At 37.2% G+C, this 22,521-nt stretch overlaps 2 protein-coding genes and 1 non-coding gene across 4 annotated transcripts; all 3 read left to right on the top strand.

The window, feature by feature from the left end:
• Nucleotides 1–1,971: 1,971 nt before the first annotated feature.
• LOC121939042 (elongation factor 2) lies at nt 1,972–9,043 on the top strand. Its single transcript, XM_042482186.1, has 13 exons — nt 1,972–2,075; nt 3,106–3,320; nt 4,087–4,268; nt 4,573–4,784; nt 5,026–5,204; nt 5,369–5,474; nt 5,733–5,985; nt 6,132–6,327; nt 6,457–6,823; nt 6,933–7,286; nt 7,450–7,632; nt 7,829–7,961; nt 8,670–9,043. Exons 1-13 carry the CDS (start codon nt 2,073–2,075, stop codon nt 8,861–8,863), a joined length of 2,577 nt encoding a protein of 858 aa, XP_042338120.1. The 5' UTR covers nt 1,972–2,072; the 3' UTR covers nt 8,864–9,043.
• On the top strand, nt 5,586–5,652 carry LOC121941439. Its single transcript, XR_006105750.1, has one exon. It is a non-coding gene; the product is annotated as a small nucleolar RNA SNORD37 (small nucleolar RNA).
• Nucleotides 9,044–13,891: 4,848 nt separating the features above from the next.
• Nucleotides 13,892–22,010, top strand: hmg20b (high mobility group 20B). Of its 2 annotated transcripts, none has more exons than XM_042516806.1 (9): nt 13,892–13,965; nt 14,322–14,417; nt 16,309–16,509; nt 18,161–18,281; nt 18,419–18,468; nt 18,570–18,633; nt 18,801–19,016; nt 20,060–20,192; nt 21,352–22,010. In XM_042516806.1, exons 2-9 carry the CDS (start codon nt 14,337–14,339, stop codon nt 21,362–21,364), a joined length of 879 nt encoding a protein of 292 aa, XP_042372740.1. In that variant the 5' UTR covers nt 13,892–13,965; nt 14,322–14,336; the 3' UTR covers nt 21,365–22,010. The 2 variants fall into 2 exon arrangements, with proteins under 2 accessions (XP_042372740.1, XP_042372732.1); XM_042516798.1 differs by having other exon boundaries at nt 18,416–18,468.
• The last annotated feature ends 511 nt before the right edge of the window (nt 22,011–22,521 follow it).

The raw sequence follows: 22,521 nt of genomic DNA, 5'->3' as shown, positions 1-22,521 counted from the left end.
TGTCATGCTTGATTTGTTGTATTGCACAAACTGTGTATTAGGATTCAGACCAAATGAAAAACAAAAAAGCTTTTCTGTCTAATCTTTAAATGCTGCAATCAGAAGTCAACATTCTGAAGTGGTGGAAAACATAACAACTTTAACTCAAATAAAAGTGCATAAGTATTAGCATAAAAATAAACTTTATGTACAAGAACTAAAAATACTAAGTATGCAGAATGACTCATTGTAATACTTATAATATTAAAAACTTTATGTTATTGGATTATTTTATTTGTGATGCATTCATATATAGGCACCAGTTCAATGTCGCAGCTGATAGTTCGGGGCATTTTGTATTTCTTGGTATCATCTACGATACATAAAGATTTTTTGTTGATTTTGGGTATGAATCTAAAAAGAACGAATAACCAAAGTTACCTATTATTTCCCTTGCAATAGTGTATATAGACTGTGACAGTTTTTAGATTCAGATCTTATTTTTTATATCTATATTTCCTTTTCTATATTTTTTTGTGTTTTATTTCCACCTTTTTATACTTTTTATTATATGTTTGATGTTGCATTGAGCTGCTGTAACAAGTGAATTTCCTCAGTGTGTGGATAAATATAGAGGGGTGGAAGTAGACCTATAAAGCAGTCTAAAGTAGTCTATTGTTTGCCTGGTGGAAGTAGTATAAAATAGAGTTACTTAAGGAAAGTACATGTGCTTCAAAATTGTACTAAGGCACAGGCACTAATTCATATTGGAGTTAATACAACAGCACAGGACTACATCTAATATATCTGCATTAGATATTTTCAAAATAGCAGTTTAAAGATATTTAATAATAATAAATAAAGTCAGTTGCATAGTAAATGAAATAGAGGAAATAAAAAAAACAAGCATAAAATAAAAACCTTCAGGGTGTGCTACAAAGATGGAGGTAAATTGAAATGTCTAAATAATCAAATTGGTTTGCCAATATAAATCTGAGTTTTAAATGTTTAATTGTTGTGAAATATATTTTAAAATCAGTATCTCTAAAATATCAAAGGATGGTAGGTTTTTGAGCCAAATCATTTTATGTATATCATACTTTTCCAAAATAATAATCATATCAACAACATAGTAAATCAATCACGTACATCAGATGAGAAATTGGGATTTTTTTTTTAATGAACCTAATTTTGTTGGTGGGACATCTTTTTAAAACAGTTTTGAAAAGTGTCTTTGTAAATCAAGCCAAAAGGAGGTTACATATAACAATCTACAAAAACATGTTCAATAATTTCTCCTTCACAATTGCAAAAAGTGCATCTATTGTAGGCCTACACGCTTTGTGAAATAAATAAAATATTTTAACTCTTTGAAGCCTGGATCGCCAAAGGTTTCTTGTGTTACGTTTGGACAACTTTCACAAGTGTTGAAACTTTGAAACCTGAACAAGTTTGTTTGATTTCTTCTGAATACATGGCTAAAAAAGGTAACAGCAAGTTGACAAGAGAAATTCTGAAAATTGAAAAATTAGGAAAATCAGACAAAAAAAGGAACTGAATATAATTTACAAAAGACAGAGAGACAAGAGAGAGGGAAAAAATATTAGAAAATAATTACAAGAGAATAATTATTGAATTCATAATTAGGTATTATAAGATAATTACATTTATTTTTCAGTTTTTTCCAAAACTTTGCCTTGTTTTTGTTTGTTGATGTTTTGTTTTTTTTCCATTTCTCTTTTGTTTTGTGTGTGCTCATTTTCGAGTGATTTTCCTGTTGCTTTTTACTAATTACTTGCAGGGTCATTTTTTCCTAAATTATCCATTATATTAATGATGAGGTCAATTCCCTCAGGTCTCACGGGGTTTAAATAACCCGCATTAGCAGGCAGGTAGTGGTTCATGAGCCTCAGCCTTACCGCACTGGCATGAGCGTAGCGTTAGTACGTACAGACGCACGAGCATGACGCACAAACTATAAAACCCCCCCTTCTGACATCAGCAGTCTCTTCCCTGCCTGAGCCCGAGTGAGGTGGGCAGTGTACATTTTCCTCTCTTTTCGCCACGAAGCGGATCCAAAACCATCCGTCAAAATGGTGAGTTTATTTCTAATCTTATAGTTAATAATCGGTTACTTGACAGGCAATGTGTCATTGGCGTAAATATGAGAATCCCAATGAGTATTTTACGGATGCTACGCCACCTAAATGTTAACGCAGTGAATTGTGCTTTGATCAAAATGGCAGCCGTTCTGTCATCAGTTACCGTTGGTTCAACCGAGCCAGACAGAATCTTAAAAAACAGCTCTGAGTAGTTTTACTGAGGTTTTGTTGCTGCGTCTGAGTGTAACATACATATTATGACAGCTTTCGGTGGTAGGGTGCCGGCCCAGCCTTTTTTGTGTATGTAGAAATGGCTGACGCGACATGACACGGCGGTGTTGAGCTGGCTAACCACAGCAGCTCTGTCTATGGCGCCAGCGGTTATTCGCCGGAAATATTCGTCAATATCGTTATAAACTAACAGAGGCTGAAATGGCACACGTTTCTGGATAATATTTGGTTTTCGTGTGTGCTTGGGTTATGGCCAGGATTATATAACGTCAGTCACAGGCAGCCGGGGGAATCATTTGCCGGCATTTTGCGTTGCCCGGCCTGTCCATTACTTTAGCTTTCAAGCTAATGCTAGCATTTAGCACAGTCTCATAGTCTGTACACGTGGCCTATTGACGCCAATATTATGCCGGGTGCGACATGGTTGAATATGTCTTTTAACAACGTTTCTTTGGTTGTGTTGTCCATGTAGTCAAGACATATTGCTAATCTCTGAGTGTATTGCTTAATACAGACAAGTGGTTGTGGGGAAAAAAAATAGTCTAAACATTTACGTCAGTGGCAATGATGGCGCATAACGCCCTGAGAGCAAGTGCAGAGCAATCGTTGAGTCAGCAGCGGTTATAGATACGCCGTGCGCAGTCACTGCTACGTGACATGTATTGACAATTTTGTAAAAAGCGTAACAGTAGTCCAAAGAAATATTAACATCAATCGACCTGTGCATTTTATGCGATGGTCGTTTGCTGCGTGTGCAATTATGTGATTTGTCTGTAACTGTTCTCTCTCTCAGGTGAACTTTACCATCGACCAGATCCGTGCCATCATGGACAAAAAGGCCAACATCCGTAACATGTCCGTGATTGCGCACGTCGATCATGGAAAATCAACTTTGACAGACTCGCTGGTATCAAAGGCTGGCATCATTGCCTCAGCTCGTGCTGGAGAGACCCGTTTCACCGACACGCGCAAAGATGAACAGGAGCGATGCATCACCATCAAGTCAACGTAAGCATCTTGTCATATTTCCAACTGCACTCCGTAACTGTCTCCTTCCTTCTTTATTTTCATTAAAAGTTGGCTTTCAACTAGATGTGTTTGGTCTTTTTAGTTGCCTGCTGGATGTACAATAAAATGTTTTAACAATTTTGACAAGGGCAACAATATATTGCAGTTTTATTTCTAATATTTGAAGTCACCACAACTAACTGAGAAGTAAGAGGTAGCACAGACGCTGACATCATGCTCTTGTGTGTTGCCTGCACATCCATAATGAATCAACATGGACATCCTGATCCAGGGCAACTGTTTAATGATCCATTGTGCTTGTGTTTTGACATATCCTAAAGCAATAAAATATTGTTTTCACTGTGTGTGTTTGTGTTGAACTTGGATAAAATCTAATAGTGATGTTGAATAACAGGGAATGCATAATGGAGAGGTTGAACTCTAAGCGCGGGGTGAAAGTCGGTATTATGGGGTTGCTTTATTTAAGATGATTGTTTACTTCAGGGTTTTTTTTTCCAGATACATATTTCCAAGAAAATGGAATTAAAATGCATTTGCAGAGTGTAGCTATGTTAATTACATTCTATACTAGCTTGATTATTTACTACACTTAGATTTATTTAATCGTATTTTTGTATGTCAACTATGGATTCATAGTTGGATCATATTAGTTAGATTTTTTTTTTTCTTCAGTCAGGTTGCTTTTGAGTGACACTTGAGTTGTCACATTTGTCATCTGACTTTAACAATCTGTCCCGCCTTACAGCGCCATCTCCCTTTACTACGAGCTGTCCGAAAATGACTTGGCCTTCATAAAGCAGACCAAGGATGGCACTGGTTTCTTGATCAACCTGATTGACTCACCAGGACACGTTGACTTCTCCTCTGAAGTGACTGCTGCTCTCCGTGTCACTGACGGAGCCCTTGTTGTAGTGGATTGTGTGTCTGGTAAGGAAATTATAGATTTTCCATTTTTCACTAGCACATTTATTCTGAGTCCCCAAGAAAAGAAAAACACAGTGGACGCCAGTGTGACTACATTAAACAAACGTTCATAGTGCTAATCACAACTTTTTTTTCAGGCATATAAAATAAAACAAGACTACTTGATCAGATTAAAAGTGCAACATTTTGCTTAAAAGGGTTTTCTTATACTAAAATGCACGTGCTACATGAAGACAATTGCAGATTTGCTAAGAAAATAATAGCAGTGTCCTTCATAAACTCAATACTCAATATTTTTTCCTGCTAGGTGTTTGTGTGCAAACTGAGACAGTGCTCCGTCAGGCCATTGGTGAGCGTATCAAGCCAGTTCTGATGATGAACAAGATGGACCGTGCCTTGCTGGAGTTGCAGCTTGAACCTGAAGACCTTTACCAGACTTTCCAGCGCATTGTTGAGTCAGTCAATGTCATCATTTCCACTTACGGAGATGAGGAAAATGGACCCATGGGCAACCTCCAGGTGAGTGCCAAATATGGATGGTAATATCGAGCCAACATCATTTAGTCAGTTTTCACACTTTTAGTTCATTGTGGCTTCTGGGCAGTACATTTTCCCCAACTTTGAAAGAATCTGGAGGATTCAGCTCCTGAGCAGACACATGTATTTTTGTGTCCAAAATAAAATCAGCAAGTAAAACATTACCTGAAAAATCTCCTAAATGTACTGAAGTCCATATGTTCCCTGTTGTCAACACTCAAAGGTCGACCCAACCCACGGTACCGTTGGGTTTGGTTCTGGACTCCATGGCTGGGCTTTCACCCTGAAGCAGTTTGCTGAGATGTATGCAGCCAAGTTTGCTGCCAAGGGCCAAACTCAAATGACACCAGCTGAGCATGCCAAGAAGGTGGAAGACATGATGAAGAAGCTGTGGGGTGATAGGTGAGTCTTGATTGCCAGTTTAGGTGCGTGCCAGGGGGCACACATGGAAAGTGACTTGTGTTAAACTATTTTTACTTAAGCACAGAACATGGTTCTGTGTTTGATATAGCTATGTATCTGACTACTGTGTTGCTAAGTCTTTTATACCTTATCTATTACTCAAGGTACTTTGATTCTACCGCTGGAAAGTTCCTTAAGTCTGCTACTGGAGCTGATGGTACCAAGCACTCTCGCACCTTTGTTGCTCTTGTCCTGGATCCCATCTTCAAGGTAACACTACTGATTTTTATAGATATATGGTTGCAGTACAGTGCAGTAAAAAACAAAAAAAATCAGTATCTGTAAATGTTAAGCAGAATGTACCAGTTAGTCTGTGAGCCTGCAAGTGATGATTGAATATTCTTCACTTTGACCTGAGTAACCAGTGATGATTACCTTCACTCTGAGCAGAGCACAAGGACTTACTTTGACGCCCTCAGCACAGTCATGTTAAATGCTGGCCACTAATGAAATGAATTTCTTTTTTAGGTGTTTGCTGCCATCATGAACTTCAATAAGGAGGAAACTGCCAAGCTGATCCAGAAGTTGGATATCAAGTTGGATGCTGATGACAAGGAAAAGGAGGGCAAGCCTCTCCTGAAGGCTGTGATGCGCCGCTGGCTGCCTGCCGGAGAAGCCCTGCTGCAAATGATCACCATCCATCTGCCTTCCCCTGTCACTGCTCAGAGGTACCGCTGCGACCTGCTCTATGAGGGACCTGTAGATGATGATGCTGCCATGGGTATGAAATGGATTTATTTCACATTTGTAATTAAAGCAACTGAATGTTGTGAGCCCTTGGCAATAAAGCCATATGTGGCTGGATTTTTGTAGCAGAACTCAATCATAGTCTCAAACTGATTTGTCACCTCTTTTTTTTTAAATCAGGTATCAAGAACTGTGACCCTAAGGCTCCTTTGATGGTGTACATCTCAAAGATGGTCCCCACCAATGACAAGGGTCGCTTCTATGCATTCGGTCGCGTGTTCTCTGGGTGTGTCTCCACTGGCCTGAAAGTGCGCATTATGGGACCAAACTTTGTCCCTGGAAAGAAGGATGACCTGTATTTGAAGCCGATTCAGAGGTTGGTATTGGCAAATATTGCACAGTGATGTGTGTTTGTATCAATTATGTGAAGTCACTTATTAGATCATGATCGCATTTGAATTTTTGGCAATATTATTTACCAGTGACGCACATTGCTCTTTTCCAGGACCATCTTGATGATGGGTCGTTACGTTGAGCCCATTGAAGATGTGCCATGTGGTAACATTGTGGGTCTGGTTGGAGTGGACCAGTTCCTCGTCAAGACTGGAACAATCACCACCTATGAGCAAGCACACAACATGAAAGTGATGAAGTTCAGTGTCAGCCCTGTGGTCAGAGTTGCTGTGGAAGTCAAAAACCCTGCCGACCTGCCTAAGCTGGTTGAGGGTCTGAAGCGTCTGTCCAAGTCTGATCCCATGGTGCAGTGCATCATTGAGGAGTCTGGAGAACACATTGTTGCTGGAGCTGGAGAGCTGCATCTGGAGATCTGTCTGAAGGATCTGGAGGAGGATCACGCTGGCATTCCACTCAAGGTAATTAAAATCAATCAAAAATGTCATCGATAAGAGCGAAATATGTCATTTGGTTACCATCCCTAGAGGCAAACTTTCATGCATTGAAACCTGTTGTTTTCTTTTTTAGAAATCTGATCCAGTGGTGTCCTACAGGGAGACTGTTAGCGAAGAATCAAGTGTTATGTGTCTGTCAAAGTCGCCCAACAAGCACAACCGTCTGTTCATGAAGGCCAGGCCCTTCGAGGATGGACTGGCAGAGGACATCGAAAAGGGTGAGGTGTCATCTCGTCAGGAAATGAAGGCCCGAGCCCGCTACCTTGCTGACAAGTACGAGTGGGATGTCGGTGAAGCCAGAAAGATCTGGTGCTTTGGACCCGATGGAACTGGCCCCAACCTTTTGGTGGATGTTACCAAGGGAGTGCAGTACCTTAATGAGATCAAGGACAGTGTTGTGGCTGGCTTCCAGTGGGCAGTAAAGGAGGTAAGGGGCTCAAAAGAAGGCAAGATTTGGCTGTTAATTGCACTCAGCCTAAACGGTGTCAAGTTCACATAGAATGTCGTCACGTTGTTTGTTTAAAAAGTAATTTTGTTCTTTTTCTGGATATGTGTATTTAAAAGCATTTGGTGTCTCATTTTTGTCTTAGGGTGTTCTCTGTGAAGAGAACATGCGCGCCATTCGCTTCGACGTCCATGATGTGACTCTGCATGCCGATGCTATTCACCGTGGTGGTGGTCAGATTATTCCCACAGCTCGCAGAGTTCTGTACGCATGTGAGCTCACAGCCGAACCCAGAATAATGGAGCCCGTGTACCTGGTGGAGATCCAGGTAAGTGCCTCTGGAGATGTAATCTGTACTTGGTTTGTTCTCTTTCCACAAATATATCTAGGCTTGGCGAGGCACAGTGGCTATGTTACATTGACAGACATTTATCAGAATTATTAGTTCCTAAATGCATTGCATTGTCATTTCACAAGTGCTAAGTGCAGCCTGGTTGACTCAGTATCTCCTATCTACTTTACAGTGTCCTGAGTGTGCAATTGGTGGAATTTACGGTGTACTGAACAGGAGGCGTGGGCATGTGTTTGAGGAGTGCCAAGTTGTGGGAACACCTATGTATGTCACCAAGGCTTACCTGCCTGTCATGGAGTCATTCGGTAAGTCATTTTTCAGTGAGAGGCGGTGTTCTGAGCAGAGCTGCCTAAATGGCAGTTTCAAGCTATTGCTTGTTGTCTTTTTCCCCAACCTGATTCTGTTATTTAGATTTAGTCTAATGTATCCAAGTGTGCAAAACTTGCACTCTAGTAAATGCAGGTTTTATCAGACTTGGAATGATCTCAGCAGAATTGAGTTCAACTAGAAACGCTGCTTTTTTGTGCTTCGTGTCAATTTTCAGTTGGATTGTGCAAGTTGACTTAAATTTGTTAGCCTTACATGGATCCACCATAACGTCACTGAAACACAAGGTGCTTATTTTTTAGAGCACCAGGTGCATAACTACCTGAACTAAAAACTAGATATACTTTAGGCAGCAAAAGATGTTTGTTTTTTCCACCAGGGGAAAGTAATATGCTCATCGTAGTGGGACGTTTTTTAAGTTTGATTAAACCAATGGGTTTATCATGCACATGCCGAACATTAATGTTAACATTGGCTGTTTTTTTTTTTTTTGTTTTTTTTTTTAGTGCCATACCCAGATAACGTACTTGGTCAAATGATATTGAAAACTCCTAATCTGACCAAAGAGGATAATAAATGTGGCATTTGTGATTCCTGCACTATGGCTTCCTGCAACCCTTTTTGCCCATAATGTTAAACGCTTCGCAGGAAGGTATTAAAGAATACTTTGCTCTGTCCATTCCCAGGTTTCACAGCTGACCTTCGTTCCAACACTGGTGGCCAGGCCTTCCCACAGTGTGTGTTCGACCATTGGCAGATCCTCAGCGGAGACCCACTTGATGTCGCAACCAAGCCTGGTACGGTTGTCATGGAGACACGCAAGCGTAAGGGTCTCAAGGAAGGTGTTCCAGCCCTGGACAACTACCTGGACAAATTGTAAACACCTGACACCCCACTTGGCTCTTGCCTCATTCCTCCCTACCCAATAAATTTTAAGTCAACATTGTGGAACTGGACTGTACAGAACACAGTGAGCACTAATGTTTGCCAAAAGGATCGACAATAATGAATAAACACCTACAAAAATTGTAAACGATAAATAAAAGAAAATAAAAACTAATGGTCAAGGCTTCTTGTCTTTTTGTTTTTTTATTGGGATAAGCAGGTAAAACTCTTTTCAAAGCGCTGCTTAAATAAAGTCTGTGGCAGCATCTAGGGATGCCACAGTGAGGACATTTTCCCACAGGTTCATAAACTTGTGACAACACGTTTGGTTGTACCAGATGTTTTACAAGAAAAGTTTCATAGTCGATGCTAAATATCTGGAGTGCTCTTATTTTGCTACTGATGCAAACTGAACATCTACAGCTTTATATTAAATGCATAACTGGCAAAACGATTTTTTTTATGAAGTCACAGGAAATGCACTGCTTTTCAGTGAGAAGAGCGTCACTGCCGTCACTTATCAAAATTATATGGAGATACATTTGTCGCAGTATTTGTGAGCAAATTGACAATTATATTAAACACCCTCCACAAATGCAAAAACTTACTCAGAAAATATTCAATAAATATTAGAGACATGCACATACATAAAATAAATGTACTGGGTATTTAACAAAAAAGCTCTTCCACAAACACAAAATAAAGTTAATAAAATCTTTAACTTACATTAAATGGCTGCAAATACAAAATTTCATAAATAACAGATATTGATCATTTAAAAAATGCTCCGACTGCGTGCCCTTATTTTTTAATGTGGAATAATAGATGTTTATTTAGACAGGCAAACTATTTCTCTCCAAAGTGTAGATTTGAGATTCCCAAATGCCTTTTAAATGTTGGTAAGATATTTATTCACACGTTTCCACGTATTGTGTATTTGCAACCTCTACTGTATTTACAGAGTATTTCTGTTTACAAATCTTTTGTATTTGTGGAAGGTGCTTTTGCTTTCCATATTGGAGTTTATGAAATGATTTTCACTGTTGGTGTGTGTCCATGGTTTACAAGGTGTTTTCCACTCTTAAGTGTATTTATTTTTAATAGATGTCTAACAAAAAAAATACACATTTTACATGAAACATGTCAGGAATAAAACAAGTCCCACAAAAATTACATAGAGTTCTCCAGGAATGAGTCTTAAAACCTAGAAATAAATAACCATTCTTGTCTTTCCTGGCACGTGATGTTTTTATGTAGGCCAACGCAGAAATAGGCGTCACCATGGTTCCCTAATCAAAAATTATTCCGTGAGATTTTTCCATTGGATTTCGGATCATTTCAGAAAGTAAGACTTGTGGCAAACATTAATTCACAAATGAACACCACTTGGAGGATTTTTGTAACTTAACTACAATCACCAGAAGTATAAAAGCAAACGTAAGGCCATAAACTTACACTTTGGCTGCATAACTTAATGCTGCAAAAAGGCTGTAAAACCGTGTTCGGCATGGTGAAGTTCTGTCGTCTCATTTAGCCATTTGTTAGCAACCGCCGTTTTAAAGACACATAAAGGTTTTAAAGTCCACAAGTTGGTTATTTACTGACATATTTTATGTCGTAGATCAAAACATGAAATTCTCGTAAGCTTGTGTTAACCACAGATCTTATTTCAGGCATCTAAACCAAAAACATTCAAAAAAACCTGTTAACTTTGCGACGAGGGAAACACGGTACTGAAATGGTCTTTCCCAGGTTTTAGGACTCGTTACTGGACATTATTCTCTGACCAGGCAGAGACCCTACAAGTAGACAACTACAAACAATTAGGTTACTAGTAGATCCACACAATTATTTATTTATTTTTATTTTTGGTTACTGAGACCAAGATCCTGCAGTTTTCTGACCAGCCTGCAATGGTGCTGAAAGCTGAGCTGTAATCCACAAACAGCATCCTGACATGTCCCCTTCTGCTCCAGGTTCAGCGTGCTTCAGGTTTTATGTCACTGTAAACTGAGTATCTTCATTTTTGTCGATTAAAATACAAAATGGACACTCCAACAAGTGTAATTATGTGAAAAGGCATCTCCTATTGTGTGTTTATAAATCTGTGCCTGAAATAAATAAAAGAATAAGTTAAAAAAAAAAAAAAATCAAAATAGAGACTTCACCCAAAGCTTCTGCAAAACTGAGATAGGTATTTTTCTTTTTTTCCATTTTATTGATCGAAAACAATCATTGGTTGTTGCCTTTTTTAATGCATATACATAAATAGCATCAATAAAACACTCTAAACCATTACAAAAATATTGGGTCATTTAACAGGAATTGTGATGGTAACTCAGTGATTCGATTTTCTGATAACACAGAACCTGAAAAAACAAAGATACCCATGTTGTTGCTGAACTTGACTGGCTCTAGTTTGGTGCCCTCAACCTCAGAAAGGTGGTCTTTGAGATACTCTGGGTCTCTATTGTTTTCGATCTTCTGTTTCACACTGAGTTGTCGTATAAGAGGTTTGGATCTAGTTCATTACAATTCGAATTGTGGATATGAAAAAGGCACATTGTGAAACCAGTAATCCACGTATGCTGTGTAGCTGTATATCGAATAGATGGGTAAAAATGCCACTGCCATGTACTTGTATGTGTTTTAATTCAACATCTGTCAATGGAAATATTCAGTTACAAATATTCAGTTATACTATGTCACAAGTAACAGTCCTGTATTGAAAATTGCACTTAAGTAAAAAAGTAAAATCAGGAAAATGTACTTAAAATATGAAAAGTAAGAGTACACAACACAGAAAAGTATTTTAAACAAAAAAAGGGGGAAAAATATCTAAATTATAAAAAAGATAACACCTAAAACTTAGAAAAATCAAAAAGACAACCCCCCAAAAAAAACAAAAATATTTTTTTAAAACAGAAAAAACACTCCCAAACTCAAAGTTATTTAAGAAAAAACAAAATCTCTAAATTATAAACAATATTTAAAATAGCACCCCCAAAACTCCTGATTATTATTAATATATATATATATATATATATATATATATTTATTTTTATATATATATTTTTTTTTTTTTTTAATGCAAAAAAATCCTAATTTGTAAAGTAACTAAAGCTGTCGGACAAAGGAAGCGACCTCTGAAATGCGGTGTAAAAGTATAAAGTAGCATTTAAAATATAATACTCAAGTAAAGTACATGTACGACTAAATCACACTAATGTACAGTACTTGAATAAATGTACTTAGTTACATTCCAGCACTGCAAAGGTTATTATGAGAAGAATGACAAGAATTAGAGAAAAGCCAATCGTGTTTACACATCAATGACGTTATTATTTAATGATATTTTCTGTTGTTTATTTATTTATTTAATGTACTTTGCCACAAGGTTGCACTGAGTCCGGCTTTATCTAAAGTTTTGTTGCAGTTGCTCAGTGTGACCAGTGGAGGGCAGCTAACACTGAACTACTCTAAACTTTGTCCCAAACGTGAAATAAACGCGCTCACTGTTTACGATACTGTGCTCTGTATTTACTGTGTATCATTTTATTTAAATGTCAGAATCCCAAATATGAAAGCGAACCATTTCATAGTGTATTCAAAAATCCCTCGATAGAACAAAAAAGTCGTGTCCATTGTGTTCATGGATGTAGTAAAACATGGTGTTGCACCCGCGTTGCACCATGGATGTATTATCCGTGTATTATCCGGGAAGTCACCACGCACAATCCCATAATGCAGTGCGCCGCATTGTGTTGATATTGCTCACTTGACAAATATCCAGTGGTAGTTAAGTACCATTTAAGCACGTGGACCGTGCATGCGCGGGGAAAGTGACTGAGTGAAATTAGGGAGAGGTTTACTGTTAATACATTTAAGGAGATTACCATTTCGGATACAACCATGTAGTTACATACTGTAGTAACTAACGATCACAGAAAACAATAGTTATACTATAGATGGATACTTTATATATATATATATATATGTGTGTGTGTGTGTGTGTGTATATATATATATATATATATATATATATAAGGAGACAGTAGTTTTCTGTATTGCTTGATTTCATTTTAAATGTAATAAACTAAGGTCTACAATTACTAAATCTGTATTTGTTGGCATTATATTTTGCCAAAAGAACGTTTGGGGAAAATAATAGATCCTTTGATTTTATCACTATAATATTTATAACATTTGTTGAAACAAAAAAAAAAACATTAAACGTTGTAAAAGAAAAGGACAGTAGAATAGAGATGACTTAAATAGGCTATAGTGAACGAAAATCAGAGGGGTCTCAGTTCAGTCTTCAACATCACTTTTATTGTGCCTTTAGATGCCTTTCACTGTTATTCAAAATGTCAAACCCTGATCATATTGGTGCAGTTTCTTTCAAAAACATGGGAAAAAGGCAATGAGCATCTAAGAAATGTCCTACACACTGAGAAAAAAACACATTTAGGAAACTGATATTTAAAAGATGGGGAAAATGTATGGGAAACAAATAGGAAGAAAAACTACATTTATATTTATCATAACTAGATATTTAAAATTATGTTACAAAATTCATATATATTTTTAACACTTTCCCAGATCACTATCTTTTTTATGTTTGGCATTTTCCTTTGTCTTTTTTTTTTTTTAAATTACTTTAATTTATTTAAATGTACCAATTTTCATGATATTTTCTTGTACTTTTTCGTAATTTCTCGATTTTGTTTTTATTCTTTTGTTGACCTTTTCCCGTATTTTTGAAAGAAATCAAGGCAATTTGCTTAGGTTTCAAAAAAGGAAGAATAAGGATAATCCCGTTTTCAGTTGTTTATTAGTTTCTGTAATTTCATAAATGGTTAAATTTATGAGTGACGGTGGAAGGCAAAAGTAATTACGTAACAATTACTCAAGTACTGTACTTAAGTACAATTCGAGGTACTTGTACTTCACCTACTCTTTAATTTTATTCTTCTCTTCCTCCCCACTACCTTTTGGGAGGGGTTAGGTCCGACCAGCCAATCAGAACTCTTCGTGTCGACCAATCAGATGGCAGGATGATTTCTCTTCCTGTTTAGCCGAGGGAATCATTATCGGGTGAGTAAAAAGACGTTTATCAAAAAAAAGTAGAAATAATTTGATAAAACTGCCATTGTCCGGAGAAAGTTAACACGATTGTATGCGCGATTACATGTCCACTTTTCGTCGTAAAGAGTGAGCAGTTTCGATGAGCTTTTTGTGTGGATATTGTCCGTTGTGTTGTGTGTGAACAGTTAGCCGCACATAACTGCTAACAGTCAGGTTAGCTTAAAAAACGGCGTCCCTGCGAGAAAAACAGCGCAGGCGTTCACTGTGGCTCAAATTTGTTTTAACGACTTTTCCCATATTATAGCGCACATATATCTTTACACGATATAACATAACCGGATTGACATATATCTGCACTGTTACAGTCGCGGACGGAGATCATGGGAGGGATCAAACAAGAGCAGAGTGAAGCATCACAGCAGCCCAAAGCTTCACATTCAGCAGATCAGCCACAGGACGAGGTGAGTACTGCCAAATACTACTGCATTTACCAGAGTGAACTCGTAATAACACGAGAATAAAGAGTAATTTAATGTAAATAAACCTGTAATATCACAAGACTAAAGACAGTTTTACAAGAAAAAAACTCAGAATTTAATGAGAATGAACACGTTATATCACAAGAGTGAAGAGTAATTTTGCCAGAAAAAAAGTCGCAATTTAATGTAAATAAGCTTGTAATATCACAAGAGTAAAGAGTAATTTTACAAGAAAAAAACTAAGAATTTAATGAGAATGAACACGTAATATCACAAGAGTGAAGAGTAATTTTACAAGAAAAAAGTCGGAATTTAATGTAAATAAGCTTGTAATATCACAAGACTAAAGACACAAGAAAAAAGTAAAGAATAAACTTTAATACACAAGAAAAAGTCAAGAATAATTTAATGAAAATAAACTTGTAATATCACAAGAGTAAAAGAGTAATTTTACAAGAAAAAAACTCAGAATTTAATGAGAATGAACACGTTATATCACAGTAAAGAGAATAATTTTACCAGAAAAGAGTCATAATTTAATGAAAATAAACTTGTAAATCACACAAGACTAAAGACAATTTTACAAGAAAAAAAATCAGAATTTAATGAGAATGAACAAGTTATATCACAAGAGTGAAGAGTAATTTTGCCAGAAAAAAGTCGCAATTTAATGTAAAAAGCTTGTAATATCACAAGACTAAACACGTAATTTTCGAGAAAAAAAGTCATAATTTAATGAAAATAAACTTGTAATATCACAAGACTAAAGATGTAATTTAACCAGAAAAAAATAGGAATTTAATGAGAATGAACACGTTATATCACAAGAGTAAAGAATAATTTTACCAGAAAAAGTCATAATTTATGGAAAATAAACTTGTAATATCACAAGACTAGAGACATAATTTTACAAGAAAAAAACTCTTAATTTAATCAGAATAAACACGTAATATCACAAAAGTAAAGAGTAATTTTACCAGAAAAAGAGTCGTAATTTAATGAAAATAAACTTGTAATATCATAACACTAAAGGCGTAATTTTATAAAAAAAAAACTTGTAATTTAATGAGAACAAACACATAATATCACAAGAGTAAAAGAGTAATTTTACCAGAAAAAAATAGGAATTTAATGAGAATAAGTTCGTAACATAATTTCGCAAAATAATTTTATGTGAAAAAATACTTATTTTATAAGAATAAAGTCAGAATATTACTAAAATGAAGTCTTGAATTTTTTATTAAAAAGTCGTATTTTTACAAGAATGAAGTCGCAAATTTACTGCAAAAGGGGATATTGTATTACAGAAAGCAAACAGGCAGCCTCCTTGGCATCCGCCGTCTCTGGTGTCGTGCTGTGCCACACACAGTCAATCTTTGTAATATTACATATTATCTTAAATGATGTTTATTAATTTTACTGTCTACTATTATTGTATATGTGATGTTATTGTTACCGTTATTGTTGCTGTGTACTCCCCCTTCCTCCCTCTCTTTTTTCTCTCTCTCTCTCTTTCCTTTATATCATTTTGTCATCAACTCGACTAATGTAATTGTTTTTTACGACATCTATTGTACATCTGTCTGTCTTGGAAGAGGGATCTCTCCTCAGCCGCTCTTCCTGAGGTTTCTGCCATTTTTTCCCCTCATTATAGGGATTTTTTGCGGGGAGTTTCTCCTTAGTTGATGTGAGGGTCTACACAGATGCCGAAATATATATATGTATAATGTATAATCTGCGTCTTAATTGTTATCGGTAGTAAATTGTTAGCTGCAGCCTTAGTTTGTACTTATGAAAGTTGCCTACTGAGCAAGCAGGAGTAGCAGAGATGAGTGAAGAGCCTTCACGGGAGTGTTGTTGCCCCTCTCTGCAGCCAAAGAAGCGAGGCTGGCCAAAGGGAAAGAAAAGAAAGAAGGTGCTACCAAATGGCCCCAAGGCACCAGTAACAGGTTACGTCCGCTTCCTGAATGAACGCCGAGAACATATGCGGGCCAGATACCCTGACTTACCTTTCCCAGAAATCACCAAGAGACTTGGAGCAGAGTGGACACGATTAGCCCCGAATGACAAACAGGTAATTTTTAAATTTTTGTAGGCATGCATGTTAATGTGTTGTCTACTGAATATTTTCTGTAAAACATGTTACTGTTATGACGGGATATTTTAGGATGATTTGTAAATGGGACGGTTGGGCTGGTAATAACAGGTGCCATTGCTGCAAGGAGCATCATCATCCGTCTTTTTACTCTCAGAACGTTGTTGCAGACATCGAATCCTGCTGTTTGATTTTATTTTTTAAGATATTTCTCATCAGTGGTGTTTTCCAGCTCAATGGTTGTGAGATGTTTGTGCTGGCAAACATTTTTATGATAAAACGACCTACATGATCAATTTCTGAAAACATGCTTTTTAAACAGTTTCAAATGGGACTGTCAGTATTAATGCATTAATCGCATCGCAGTGTACCCGTGGATTCTTAAAATTTTTTAAAAAGGCATTGAATCTTTTAATCTAAAAATAGGGCCTTAATTTGCTCGAAAATGCCTTCAGTCAATTTTTCAAATTTCTTAAAAATGCTTAGACATTGTAGGTGGATTTTTCTGTCATTGCGTTAAAAAACCTCAAATAATGGTTAACTTAAAAAAAAGTCATGCTTTAAAATAAAAAGTCCCCCTAACCTTAAGTAATTAATGTTGGTGCATGCATTTTTTTTTCTTCAGCCTTTGCTACAGTAAAATTGGTCTTAAATTTCTTTCCACATGCTAAAGACTTAAATTGCACTTGCCTTAAGATGTAGGAGCCCTGAATTAAAGTCCAAACATAACATGTTTTTTTTTGTTTTTCTTTTTACAAAAACAAATGAGGTGATTCTATTTTGTCCCTTGACTGAACCCTTACTTGTAGTCAAGCTGTTGCAACAGCTTCCTGCTTCACGCTGCCGCAGTGATGCTTTTGAACGGCTCATGTCACTTAAAAAAAAACTTCTCGTCGTCTCAGTTGACAAAGCATACAGGTGCAGCGAATCAAAATGACGTCAGCAGGTAACTGTCTCGCTAAAGCCGGCAAAGCACTGTTTTGGAGACTGTGGGTGAAACTGAATTGAAGAAGTTAACTGCAGTGCTTGCTAAATGGGTGGGAACTGACTGCAGATCAGTCCACATCATGGAGGACTCAGGTTTAGGTGACGTCCTCAGGTTGGCATGGTGTCAAACTTAAGTCAAATTTGATGGAGCCATGGAGTACTTTTGTTTTGTTTTGCACTTCAGTGAAATGTGCTGCACATTTGTACATGCACGCTTGCATATTTCTCATTGTGGAACAGTGTAATCCTTTAAAAAAACAAGCGCTGAATTTCACAGAATAAGCAATCTGAAGTTGTCTCTTACCTCTTAGTCATGGTTTACAAGACCACACCGGATTAAAAAAAAATAAAATAAAGTCACGATGAAATCAATTTATTTGCATTGATGTTATTCTCAATCAAGACACCTTTACCTTGTTAATATGGACTTCAAAACTGTTTTGAAATGCAAAATAATATCATTTGGAACGTGGTCAAAAATGTCATTAAACGCGATTAACTTTTGAAAATTGGCGATTAATCGTCATTTTTTAAAATAATCTTTTGACAGCCCAAGTTTGAAATCATCTAGGACTTGTCCGTTTACAAGACAGGAATTTTTTTCCCTCAGTAAAGCAGCGCAACATTATTTATGCACTGACAGCGCTACCTGGACGAAGCAGAGCGGGAGAAAATGCAGTATGCCCAGGAACTGAAGGAGTATCAGCAGACTGAGGCTTATCAGATCACCAGTGCCAAGATACAGGACAAGAGGATCAAAAAAGGTGAAAAAATAGCATTACTTAAGTCTTTTATGTGGTATACACCACATCACAGGCAGATAGTAAGATACTGCATATTTTTTTCATTACTTTGCGCCATGTCAGCTGTAATATGCACAGACGTGTTTCTCTTTCAGAAGACGCTCCATCCGTCATCATCAGCACAAGTTCAGAGTCATCTTTATCAAAGGTATATGACACATCCATATCTCCTCACCGAATATTCTGCATTGTCATTTTCACATAAATTTCAAACAGCTAAGTTGTGTATTTGCTGATGGTGTCCTTTAGGCGTCTGACCTCAGCAGATTCGACATCCCTATCTTCACAGAGGAGTTCCTCGATCAAAACAAAGGTAACATTGTGATGTATCTCAGGCTCAGTGTAACATGTTTGGTTATTAAAGCTTGGGCAGTTTAGTTTTAGCAGATCCTCTGACGCATTCAAGTAAAATTCCATCATGAAAGTCAGAAACTCCTCTCGCCATCAAATCCCGTTTTATCTCTGTTTTTGCTGTTTCAGCTCGAGAGGCTGAGTTGCGACGGCTCCGTAAGGCCAACATTGAGTTTGAGGAGCAGAATGCAGTGCTCCAGAGGCACATTAAGGACATGTACAACGCTAAAGAGCGCCTGGAGGCTGAACTGGGGCTGGACGAGAAGCGTACCCAGGCTCTTCACCAACACTTGCTCGCCATCAAACACACATTGGTCAACAGTCTGTCTTCAGTCCCCCTGCCAGGTCAGCAGCTACGTTTAGTCAGGGGAGAAATGCAAGAATAGAGACGGACGGATATTAGCTCAAACTTCTATCAGGTTATAGTTCGGTGCTCGATGTATTTTGTTAAGTCCTATAGTATAAATGCAATGATAATGTTAAAAGTGATGAACTTCCCTCTATTTTACCAGATCTCCCTGCTCGGCTCAAATCTGCTAAATGACTTGTTTTGCGTCATCCGGTGGATTTGAGCTGGCTCTGGGGCTGTTGCTCAAACCATAGAAAGCACTAGCACATTTTTATATCGCCCTCCATAACAGACATAACGATTATAATGAATCGAGAGAGAGATTTGCCCCTCTATCTCTCCCTCAAACTCAGTAAAAACAGTAAAACTAAAATGTGCTAATCACATAGAAGCCAAGATTCTGTTACAGCTGTATCCATTTATTGCCTAAAATGTTTTCAGAGACATATTTTAGTCCACTGTTGAGCTGTATTTGAGAAAGTTTGTGAACAGGAAGTGGGCGCCTTACTGTTTTCTTCATTGTGAAAACAGAGGCTTAAAACCCTGAGATCAAATGGTAAATCTAAGCAGTGCAGCTCAAATACAAAATGCTGTGTTGCCCATCTCTCGCCCAAAAAGCCTTTCAGAAACTTACCGTTGTTTTAGCTTACCGTTGAACTGTAACACAAGATTGTCTGTTACAAGGCTGCCGCCATTGTGTCCGACTGTCGAGCTTGCGTTACATCACCCACCAGGGGCAGCGTTGATTGGTCTGGTGCATTGCAGTGCATTCTGGTAGTTGTAGGTTTTCTATCTCTTGAGCAAAAGCCACAGCCACTTCTCTTTTTCGCTGGTCATATAGCTCCAATTTCAAAATGTCAGTGGTTTGCCGCTGCATAGATGACCTAGTTTTATGAGAACATCATCTCTCCAACAGTGCAATGCTTATCATCAGAACACTTATTCTGCTTCAATTTGGATTGCCGTGTCAATGTGTAGATTTTATATTTCACCTTGGGAGGAAATCTGGATTTGATTCTTCCGTGACTTTTCTGAACAGGTACAGGTGAGACAGCGTCTCATGGGAACCTTGACTCATACCTGAGCCGTCTCAGTGGAGTACTGGAAGGAAACCCTCACAAGCATCGTGCACTGCTCTCACAGCTTTGCGAAGTCCTCTCTCATCTGGACAGGTAACTTATATCTCCAACACTCCACCTGGTGGTGTTGAAGCATGACAAAAACAAGGCTGGGAGCTATAATCCAGTTTGCTGATACTCTGCTTTTTCTGTCTAAACATAGGACTGGGTGTGCAGACAATAATCTATTTTCCTTCAAAGCATAAGGTTAAACCAGATATGTATAATTCTATGTGCTAAACTGATTTTAAATGTTTCACCATCATTATTAGTGCTAAAGTATTTTTTGTATTCTTATTCAGAATCTCTCTTACTTTTTTTCGTGAGGGTTGCTCGCTTTAATGCTCAACAGTGGTGGAAGAAGTATGCAGTTCCTCTACTTAAGTAAAAGTACAAATACCACACTGTGAAAATACTCTATCAATTAAAAGGCCTATGTTGAAAATGTTACTTAAGTAAAAGTAAGTAACCAGTAAAATGTACTTAAAGTATTTCAGGTTTAATCTAAATAATAATAATAATAATAGGTAATAGAAAAAAACAAATGTTTATCAAGCTAGTAAAGGAATTGATTTTCTTGGACAATTGCTAATTGATACATTGATATTTTATTTTATCATATTTAATCAACTTCTCATGTTTTTTATGTAAAAATCTTAATTTCTAAACAACTAAAGATGTCAGATAAATGCAATGAAGTAAAAGTACAATATTTCCCTCCGAAATGTAGTGGAGTACAAGTCTAAAGAGACATGAAAAGAAAATATTCAAGAAAAGTACAAGTACCTTAAATTCTTACTTGAGTACAGTACTTGACTAAATTTACTTAGTTACATTCCACTTCTCATGTTCAACTGGGATTCAACCAAAAAATTCTCTTGACAAATTAAGTTTTCTGTAAATATTTCGTTTCAGCTTGATTAATGCTATCTGTTCATGAGATGTGCTTTCAAGAGATTAGATCATTAACACAATCAACACTCCTAAAGTCGCAGTCAGCAGTGCGAGTGTAGAAAGCTAAAAGGACCCAAAACATTTAGAGAATATTGACGGTAAATCTGCCAACGACGCATCATCAGAGCAACACTGCACTGTGAGACACAAAGGGCTAATGCTTTAAAAGATGCGGTTAGACACTTTTTTTCTATATGTATATGTATTCACTACTTATTCACTACGTATGTCTGTTTTGCATGCTTTAATTCTTTGTCAGTGAGAAGTTATGAGGAGAGTCCAGCTGGAGACGCTTTCATTCCTGCAATAGAGGGACACGTGACCGGCTCGGTGGTATTAGGTCAAGTCAGTGCCATTCAACAGAGCATGTGGATATATCAAGGAAAGTAAAGGCAAGGGTACAAACACCACACACACAGATCATGTCTACATGCCTCTTCTTTATGAATATATGTATTCTGTAGAATATGTGTATTCATGCACATAAGTGTTTGTGAATGTAAATTTATGTGACAGTGTGGGAGGGTTTTTACAGTTCAGGAATTTCATTGATGCAATGTAATTTTATCCTTTGAACTGCTTAAATTCAGTCAAATTGGATTGATCCTAATCCTATCGTGTAGTATCAGCAGTTACCGACAGGCCTATGACCTGTCCAATAAGACAAGCATAATTATTAGTTTACAATAAATGCCATTTGGCATTTGGTGAGTGGGGAATGTGTACGTAGTGTTATTTAGGATGCATGAAAAAAATAAACTGGAAAGGGTGAGAATTACATGTTTGAATTTACATTAATAATGGTGGGTTGTTGAATGGGCAAGCAGTTTCACTTGTTGTCAGAATATTATATATATATTTGTGAAGTATATTTGTATTTTCTGAAATGTTCATTAAACCACACTGAAAATGTTTACAACAAAAGGGGAATGTGTGAAATTTTGCTTTCTTAAATTGCAAAGAGACACACCTAATGATTTGAAATGCCCCTTCCCAAGGTTAAAAGAGATAAGAAAATAAGAGAATCCAGATAGAATCACTCCAGAAAAATACACCGTCACACACTTCTTGTGGGTCATAAGTGATTTATAGGGATTACTTTTTTGAGTAAGTACATTGTTTTTGTTTGGTTTTTTTTCTTTAAACCCCATAGTATATCTTTAAAGACAAACCACAAAACAACTGATTTTGTCTCATAACTATGCATGGATAGATTCCACAAGGAGAAACTAGCAAAATGTGTCTTCACATGATTTTAAGGGATGTCTGCACAGATGCAGTGAATGTTAGTTACATGCAGGGGGAGCTGTTGGTCCAAACGGGAAAAAGTCTTAATCTTGGACCAGCATCTAAAGGTACATCAGTCTAGTTGTAAGCTTTTTTTTTTTTACTGTAAGAAAAAAAGTGGGATGACGTGTGATAAACATGC

This window comes from Plectropomus leopardus, chromosome 3, assembly GCF_008729295.1.
Source record: "Plectropomus leopardus isolate mb chromosome 3, YSFRI_Pleo_2.0, whole genome shotgun sequence".
Taxonomy (NCBI): Eukaryota; Metazoa; Chordata; class Actinopteri; order Perciformes; family Serranidae; genus Plectropomus; species Plectropomus leopardus.
This window is presented reverse-complemented; position numbering and strand designations above follow the sequence as displayed.